The sequence below is a fragment of the Pterocles gutturalis genome, unplaced genomic scaffold (assembly GCF_000699245.1).
Source record: "Pterocles gutturalis isolate BGI_N339 unplaced genomic scaffold, ASM69924v1 scaffold44144, whole genome shotgun sequence".
Taxonomy (NCBI): domain Eukaryota; kingdom Metazoa; phylum Chordata; class Aves; order Pterocliformes; family Pteroclidae; genus Pterocles; species Pterocles gutturalis.
Genome location: NW_010132311.1, coordinates 3,681 through 13,110, shown reverse-complemented (window position 1 = coordinate 13,110; position 9,430 = coordinate 3,681). Strand labels below are relative to the sequence as shown.

At 45.4% G+C, this 9,430-nt stretch overlaps 1 protein-coding gene across 1 annotated transcript in view; it reads left to right on the top strand.

Annotated features, from left to right (window-relative positions):
* Positions 1-8,703, top strand: part of DDX31 (DEAD (Asp-Glu-Ala-Asp) box polypeptide 31) — a gene marked incomplete at its 5' end in the record, with an annotated part of 42,596 nt that extends 33,893 nt beyond the window's left edge. The window contains 2 exons of the mRNA XM_010080857.1: positions 389-569; positions 8,286-8,703. Coding sequence (XP_010079159.1) covers positions 389-569; positions 8,286-8,436 — 332 coding nt within the window. The remainder of the gene's footprint in view (positions 1-388; positions 570-8,285) is intronic.
* Positions 8,704-9,430: the final 727 nt, after the last annotated feature.

Sequence of the window (9,430 nt, the reverse complement as noted above, 5' to 3'; positions counted from 1 at the left end):
TCCCTCTCTTCATCCCTGTATCTTTCTGTTCCCTCTCTTCCTCTGTCTGCCACCAGTTGATGTGAATGTCTCTTCTTTTGCGATGTGCTACAGACGTCACCTTTGTGGCAGAAGGGGCATCCTTGCAACAAGTAAACCTAATGCGGCTTTGTTTCAGTTCCTAACGCTTCTCCACACCTACCTTCTCCTTTCAGGGTTGTACTAGTACTATACAACCTTCATAGGTTTTTAACATACCAACCTTTTCTACCAGCTGCTGACCAGAAGGTGACCTAAAGGACAAGACCAATGTCATTTCAGCTGGAACAGCTGAATATTTAAGTATGTGTATATATAAAAATGCAGCAGCAAACAAAATTCACTTCTTTTTTTTTTTTTTCCCCTTCAGCGCTGCAGTCTTTCCTTTGTGCCTATACCACCTATCCCAGGAACCTCAAGCACATCTTCCACATCAAATCTCTGCACCTGGGTCATGTGGCCAAAAGCTTTGGCCTGAGAGATGCTCCCCAGAACCTGACTGCTCTTCCAACTGCTGGCTCAAAGAAGAAAACCAAACCAAAACCAAAAAGGTAGGCCAACTTGATGTTCTTGAGACAGGGAATGCCACAGGACTGTGGTGTGCTTTGCTCCTCAAGGTTCTTGTTCTTGCTCCAGGAATCAGAGAGTCATCAAATGGTTTAGGTTGGAAGAGACCTTCAAAGATCATCAGGTCCAAGCCCCCTGCCTTTGGCTGGTCACGTGTGATTGTTCCTGAGAGGCTAAATCACGTTGAGCCATTGGCTTACGTTGCGTTGCCTAAGCATGCAGAGCCCTAAATCCTTTCCTCCGCTTGGAGCGGAGCTGAAGGTGCTCAGGATGTCCGATCCTAGCTACTTCAAGTTGGTTCCACAGGATAGATAATCCTCCCTTTTGAGATTGCAGTGTTAAGGGCTCACTGTCTTCCCTAGCACAACGGAGAATACTAACCTCTGGCTTGCCAGTAAAATCACTGCAATAATTCAAAGGAGGAAAATCTTTATTCTTTTATCAGTATCGCTTATGACTCCTTCCATGTAATTGTCGCTGCAAACTCCATTAACAAACGTTAGCTGTGCAATTAAAGCACTAATCCACATAATTGCTGCTGGGCTGGTGACATCTCTTGCACATGTACATATCTTGGGGAAAAAAAAAAATGCAAGGGAAGGGATTTTAAAATAAAAAAGTTGGAGACAGCATTGTCCTGCTTTGAGAAGCCACCAGGGACGGGCCACTGATCTGCCTCCTGCTTCAGCTGACCCTCACCAGCAGATGGGCAACAGGATGGGAATGCCCCTGTGAGCAGGGGATTTAACGGAGCTTTATTTCAGGAAGAATAGCCTGATTAGCCGGTAAAGAGCATGTAAGATGGTATGGGGTGGGCTTTGATGTCTTGCTGGCCCAGCAGGGTGTCGAGCTGTGACTGACAGTAGCGTGTCACAGGATTACTTGGCCCGCAACAATGCCTCTCTCTGTTCCTATGATGTTGCTGCTCTGTTAGAGCTCCTTTTTCTCTTGTTACACACCTCTTTTAGATGGCGTTCCTCCTCCCTAAGTCTTCATCCTATTATATACAGACAAGCTCAAGATACAGTAGGTAGTTTATGCACAGGACACGTGGAGGTGTTAGAACAAATGGTCTGAGAGTGATTGGAAAGCTCATTTGGACGTGGATCATATAATTGCAGCTCAGGGAAAGTGGGCAGCCTTTGCACAGGTTCGTCACGGCTCAAGCTCCAGATTTCAAATCCAGGAGCATCTGGAAAATGAAGACCCTGCAGAAATAGCCAAAGTTGTGATGTGCAACAATTGTTAATTGTCTGTGAAACTTGTTTCTAATCAACTTTTTCTGTGCGTGCTTGAAAAAAATTTAAAAAAAAAAAGAGAGAAAAAAATATATTAGTATTTATAGGATAGTTTAGAGAAAATGAATATAGATTTAAATTCAGTCTCCACTAGCATAAATTCAAGATAGTGCTGTTAACTTACAGAGAATTGCTTTTGATTTCACGCTGACAAAGCAGAAAGCAGAATTTAGCCTGCCATTTAGAAGACAAGAGGTTTTTAATTGTAAAATGCAAGGCTAGAAATTATAACAGCAGTCACAGAGCAATCTTTTTAATTGTATTTCTCACGTGATACCATGAGTGTTGGTTGTCGTATTACACATTGTCTCCAAACATCTGATACTTGTTTTTAATCAGTCTGCTCACTAAAGCCTCATCTCTCAGCACCTGCCCAGAGAATAAAGAACAGGCAGTCCAGGTTGAAGGTGGGGTAAAGGCGATCATTAAATGTTTCCTTAAGAGGACAAAGAAAACTTTTAATTTCTTTTCAAGTGTCCTTTTGTGCTTAGCACCTCCTTAGAGAGCCTGCTTGGGGAAGGTGAGACAGGAAGACAGAGCAGCCAGGTGCATGAGGGTTCAGTGCTGAAATGTGGAAGCAGCCCTCTCCTGAATGCACTTTAAACTTCCAGGTATTTTTTTTAAACCTCTTTGTGCAACCCAACTGTCCCCATAGCTGTAATGGTTCTTGCAAAACCCGATCTGAAGATGGCAAAATAATTGCTCAGGATTTTTTTCTGAAAGGTGAAGTGGTGCATTTAGGTAAGAGATGAGCACATGAACCAGATACTGTATATTAAGTTACAGTACATCAGCTTAGTAAGTGTCTGGGCTCATGCTTTTACTGAAGGGTAGATGCAAGGAAGCTGATCCCACTTCCATTGAGGGATTAACTGTCTTTTGCTCGCTGCAGAGAAGCAGCATGCTCAGGAAGTAGCCAGATAGACATGTCTTTTGACTCTTGCACAATGCACATGCCAAAGACCTATTGCCATTCCACTGAGCATCCCTGTGCTACTCAATCTTTTGCATTTTGGATCAGTGTTTTTTTTATGGGATTCTGTGGCAACAAATGGTCTGTTGTCTCCATTTGAACCCTGGAAGACTGGTGTACATCCCCAAAGGGTTTCGCTGTAGTGAGGAGTTGCAGCTTAATTTGCCATTACAAAGAAAGCGATAAATCTTGAAGTTTGTTAGATTCTGTGGAACTCATTGCTACAGGATGTCTCTGATGCCAGAAATGCTCAGAAAGATTGAATTTATGTGAGTATCAAGTGTATTCGTAGTTGCTACAACATGTGTAAATCTCCTCCTGATTCAGAGTTTAAGTCCAACCCATAACTAAAGAGGGATCAAGAAAAGGTGTGCAGGGTCCTTCTGTTTGAGGGGATTGATTTACATCATTATTACACTGCCATTGCTCTGAAGATGGATATCATCATGCCCTTAAGGTTTTCGTTGCAAGATTATTGTGGTAGCTCATTCTTCAGCATTAGCAGTCGGATAGAATTAGGCTCCTGCTGGGAAGTCTACCTGGTAACCCTGTGTGTCCTCCTTTGTATGGCCAGAGCAGCATTCTCCTTTGGGTGAAAGCTAGTAGCCTTTTACATCCCTCCTACCTCGTATCGGTGATTCCACATTTGAACATCTTGGCATTGACAATTTTAGAAAGACTGATGCTTCTATTGACAGGGCTTACAAATCAAGGCTGCATTTGGGTCTCCCTGCACAGCAATTGTCTAATCATTAGAAGCAGTTTGCTTGCCAGGTTTTTTTTCTGCCATTTACAGCTTTCCTAATATCACTTAATTAGTCACAACTAAGTGTGGGATTCTGCCCACTGGGAATTTTGCTTGGTTGGAGCAGGCTGCTCTAGAATGGCAGACTGGAGCTCAGGTAAGAGCATGTATTCATGGAGTGCAAACAAATCCAAAAATTGGAGTAAGAGGTATGGCTGCTGTGAAAGGAAGCATCACCATCACTCTTCATTAAGGCAGTTCAGAGACATAGATGAGTCCTACTTACCACATGATGATGTTATAAAAATGTCCTCTTACGAAATTAAAGTTTTATAATTGTAGAATCTGTCTGAATGTTATCTGCATGCGGCGATGGCCTTTATTACTGTCCTGTTCCACCACAGCTGCAGCACAGGGCCTGTACTCCATCTTTAAGCTTGGAACAGCGCTTGATGCTCAGTCTGGATAATAATTTTTCTTGATTTTCTCAAGCTAGCGTTCGCGTCAGCCGATAACAGAGTACCTAGGCCATCTGTTGACTTGTCGAGAGCAGTGTAAGATGGCTGATAAATTTCTTACCCCCACTCTGCAAAAAACAGCAACACAAAAACCAACCCAAAGAGGGTTGCATTGGCTGCAGATGGTTCATCCAACACTGTGAGCAGAAGAGGCAGGTGTTGCAGCAGCCTTGGCCCAGAGGTAACCCAGCTCTGTTGCTGGCGCCGTTTCAGAGAGCTGTTGGAGATGCTGTCAGGCAGATTGATGGTGCGATCCATGTTGAAATGTTTTCTGATAAATGAAACAGCCTACTCCTGTCTCCTCCAAAGACACACCATAAGTTCTGGGACTGTGCAGCAGAACTTGATACTCCTTCTTCCTCGGCTGGAGCAGTTTGGGAGCCTTTGGGGAGCAGCACGCTGGGAGAGGCTCTCCAGATGGAGGCAGAAGGAAACTGAAGCAGAGGAAGGAAGGATTTTATTCTCTTTCCTTCACTGGGCACTTTTTCTCTCTTGTTTCTTCCAGATGCTCCTCTCCTGCCCTTTCATCATTCAATGATGTATTTAGCAAGATTCAAAAGTTTCTCATGTTTAAAGAGTGAATAAATTCATTCTAGTTTTCTGGAGGAGGGCAGAGCTTTTTTTTGTCTTTAAAAGTTTGTCTCTAGCCTGGTCTTTCCCAGCCATTTAAGATATAACAAAGTCATCTGGGGACAGTTCTTCTGTTTTCTTACTGTCTCTCTGCTGAGGCTCCCGGTACCAGCTTTTGTGAGGTTGCAGCTTAATTACAGATGTGCACAGGCAGCTGTAAACCTGGCTCTTTTATTCCTTCCTCTGTCTCCATGAGGAGGAGAGGAGCTTTCTCAGACTGTGCCAAGCAATTACTAGGCTTTCTGCCTTCCCTTCCTCACTGTGCGAAGCACCTTTCTCTCCCCTTGATAATGAGGTGATTAGATAGGTCTTGGAGCGATATGGTTTTTGGATACCTGGAACATAAAGCCCAAAGCAGTGGTTGGGTCTAGGGTTAAGCCTTGCAAATGAAGGGATGATGTTAGAAGGTGATGCTAACTCAGCTCTGCTGGCTCCTCTGACTGCTTACCAATTCCCATCTCTCTTTTATGGGAGTCCTGGTACCCCATACCTAGCGCAAAAGAGCAGTAATCCAGTCATGCTTCTGCCTGACACAACACCCAGCGTGCTGGACAGTAACACAGAGAAGTCAAATAGCTTGTGTTCAGGGACAGGTTCTTCCTAACTTGTGTGTTGGGGATGTTTCATTTTCTGAGTTATGACTTCTCGATTCTGGTCTCATTTTCCCCTAGCTAATAAAAGTGGCTATTTTCTCATCTGATTGAACATTAGTTTCTCCTTTAAGCCTTGCTGAAATCTTGGCACTGAAGCACTTTGGGATGGGTCAGTCATTAGTGAATCTTTTTTTCCCCTGCAAGTTCCCCTGAGCTGCACTGTTCTGCAGCTCCCCACCTAAAGGCTGGCTGTTGTGCTTGGAGGGAGGGATTTGAAGGGCTGGGGATTTCTCTGCCCGTCATAAACATGATGTGTTCTCATTAGGACTCAATATAGTGTGATATCTAGACAAGAGATCACAGAAAGAGATGCTGACAGTCCATGTGTTTATCCAGTGATGGGAACATGGGTGCTGTCTGTGTTGCAAATGCATCTTACATTCACAGCCTTTCTGGGAAGCTTTCTGCCACAATATCCAGTATCACCACCCAGCTCTCTGAAATTAACATCACAGCAGCCTTCGGCAACAGGGAAAATGCAGTCATCCTGGGTTAGGAGGTGGGAGAATGCACATGGAGGCCAAAGAGATTAAATACCTTGCCCAAGGATGTTCAAAGGGTGAGTATCAAGGTCTCGCTCTGTTCTCCTGGGCTTTGTCTCCTAACCACAGGGTACTTTTCCTCGACAATGTTATCCTGACTGCTCTGGTAGAGCCCTGGAGACTTTCCCCAGTTGAGCAGAGAGGGGAATTTACAGGTTTACGACAGAAATCAGAATCAGACCATGGATCCTGACCTGGTGTACTTTTCCTGTGCGTGCTGTCACTGCAGACTGTCGCTGTTGCCTGTGGCTCTTCCATCGCGTGGTTAAACAGCACCTTGACAGCTGCTTTTCTCATCTCGGTGATCAGCGCAGGTTCCACAGCACAGCTCCATTGATTTTTGTGGCCCTGGTTAGAGGGAGAAGACTCCCTTTTCCCTGTGTCCTGGCTTGTCTGTGTACAGCTGATCACCACAGCAGGGGGTATTGATTTACTAATTGGGCAGTGATTTCACCTGATTGATAATAAAGTGTTGGACAACCTCCCTGCTGAGCTGAAACTCAGCCCTGCAGCTACTGGTGGATTACTTGTCCTTCTACAGCAGATAGTTCCCTGTTGTTAAGTAAACTGATCTGTTGCTTGGTAACCCTCAAATTACTGTAGTAAATGCTCGGGGAGACAATGGAAGTGTCAAATAGAAACTTTACTAAGTGATGACGGGGACTGAGCAGAGGCCACAGCTGCACTACAAAGTTTTTTTGCAGCAGAGCTGGGCTGGCTGAGGGCACACCTTAGCCCGGCGCTGTGCATGCACCCACGAGCATCCCTCCGTGCTGCTGCGGCTCCTGCGTTCAGGAAGGCAGAATATCTGCTGAGGAGATGCTGCAGGTGTGGCTTTTCCAGGGTCGGTCTCGAGTTGATTCTGTCTTTTTGCCTTAGTTTCTGTGGGTTCAAACCGGGTGGCGGCTGTGCATCTTATTTCTCCGGTATGTCCAGTCTCTAGCCCTTCTGCCAACGCAGAGCTTGAATGTTTAATTAGTGTGAGAGTGGAGACTACACTGGAAGTAACAGTCTTCTCACCCATGTGTTCCAGGCTTTCCCTTCTAGCGAAAATCATCTTTCAGTGGTAATCATCACACCATCCTTCTTATCATTCTGATCCATCCTTCCAAACCCACTCCAGCCATGAAACCTGCACAGGGATGGAAAGCAGGCAGTGGAAAAGGGGGCAAGCGAGTACCCTAGACAGCTGAGAGTTTGCTTCCCTTCCCTTCTTTGTGTGCTTGGCCTAATGAATGAATTGATCTGTTTGCTGCCACCAGAAATGCTTCCTTCTCCTGTAATCCCTGACACGGTTCTGGACACCTGAAGGGACGATGAGAGGCGGTGCTGTAAGGCTGCAACCTTGAGGACTGCTGAGGTCCATGTGTTGTCATAAATGCATGCTGGCGTGGATGTGGGGCTTCAGTTCAATTCCCTCATTGTATTCAGAGGGAACAGATAGATTTCTGTTCACTTCTCTGGAAATTTTAGAGATCTGTTACTGGTCTTTAGTATAAAGAGGAGAGTGGGATGCGCAGACACCGAAACCTGTGAATATCCCGATGTGCCCAGGACCCCAGGAACGTGGTGGGGAAGGATGGGTCCTGCACAGAAAAGATCGCGGTTTAAACACATCAGCGAGGGTGAGAGCAGCAGTGAGGACGAGATTTGCCCAAGGTCACGGAGCAGGACAGTGGCAGAACTTGGAGTGGAAAAATGCTGAGTGGGTTTTTATATTTATAGCTGGCAATTTAGGGCTGCGGGAACATCCATGTTGAGTGGCTGGGCAGAATGCAGCCACCTTTGCAAAAGCCGGTCTCTGGAGAGCAAGGCTGTAAGGTGCGTGTGTGTGATGCCCACAGGACACTGCAAGAAAAGAGTCTGTTGGGTTTAAACTCCTGACTTTTTTTTTTTTTTTACTTGTTTGTTTGTTTGGGTTTTTTGTGTTTCCAATCTCTGGATTTAGGCTCTGTTTATAAAATGTTTCCATTGTTCAATGTCTTAAGCCTGTTAGGTTTTTTATTATTATTATTATAATTTTCAAAGTGCTGTGTCACCTAATTCATCAGCCTTCAGCGCGCAGCCTTCCCTCCTTCTCCCCGCCACCCCTGCAAGAGCATTTGTACAGAACAAAGGCTTGCTTTTAAAAACGGCATGATATTTTGCCACCTTTGTGAAAACCTGTCACAACAATATCTAATTTTGCATGAGACAGAATTTCAAATCAAGCCTCAAGAAAAGGAAGCTGTTCTTCTGCTAATGCACAAATGTCACTTTCCACCGCTGTAAAATAAATAACCCACCTAGCAGCGTTTTGGAGAGAAGGAAATCTAATTCCTCTTCTCTTCCTTCTGCCCAGGTCTGACCTTCTCAAGAAGACCCACGGCAAACATCGCCTTGCTGAGATCTTGCGATCTGAATATTCCAGTGGGATGGACACTGGTGTATCCAAGGTCAGGAAGAAGAAGAATAAACAGAGAAAACCTGGCAACCAACAGATTCCAACCTAAGCCAGGACCTTCCAGTCATTGGCTGCAAAACCTGCTTGAGCACCTCAGCTGGGGGTCAGGGTGACCTGCCAAATCAACTGAGGAGTGTTTCCATTTATCAGGCAAATAGGGGAGGGATCTTGGCCTCCTCCTTTTCATTCCATAGGTCCGAATGGAATCAAATCCAGGCGTGTCCTGTTGCACTGCTGCAAGTAAATGTGGCTTCCTGAAGATGCACTGTGTTTCTAAGGTGGTTTTTGCAAGAAAAATAAAAAAGGTTAAATATGACTTTCCAAGAAATGCGATGTCTATGTAACATGAAAGTGAGACACGTGTACTCAGACAGGAGATGTTTTCCTGTTTAAAAGACCTGTAGAAACACTCCACAATCTGTTTACGTGCTTATTTTTAACCAGATAAACAATCATGGCAGAAGAGGTGTTCCAGGAGTGCATTTAAGAGGAGAGGGGAGGCTGCCCTTTGCCCTGTCGTCATACAGGGGGACACTTCTGTGCCTGTCTCAGGTAGTGTCGCCATGTTGCTGCCTCCTTCTCTCCTGTGCTTTGTGCGCTGGGACAAGGTCTATCCCTGGACACCGATCGTTAGTCAGGTATTGCCACCTCTGAGGAGTCTCCCCAGTTTCAGTGCAAGTGGTGGGATTGTGAAGAGCTCTTCAGTGCGATGACACACGGTCCCTTTGGGGCAGAGCTCATGGGCACAAAACTTCATGTCAAAACTCCTGGGTTTGGGAACAAACGTTGTCACTGTGGGAAGGAGGCAGCATGGAATCCAGCAGTCTCCAAACTTCTCCTTGCCTGCAGCATGTTGTCATACCTAATTATGTAACGCAGAACATGTAGGAAATGTCTGAACATTAAAGCCTTTGCAGACTCTTACTAAGCCTTGCCAGCAGTAACCCCAGCTTTCGGGTTTCTCTCTGCTCTGGCCAGGCCTTTGGAGTACGTCCCAATCTAATGGATCCCCCTTCTTGCTTTTCCCATTTGCCTTTTCGTGG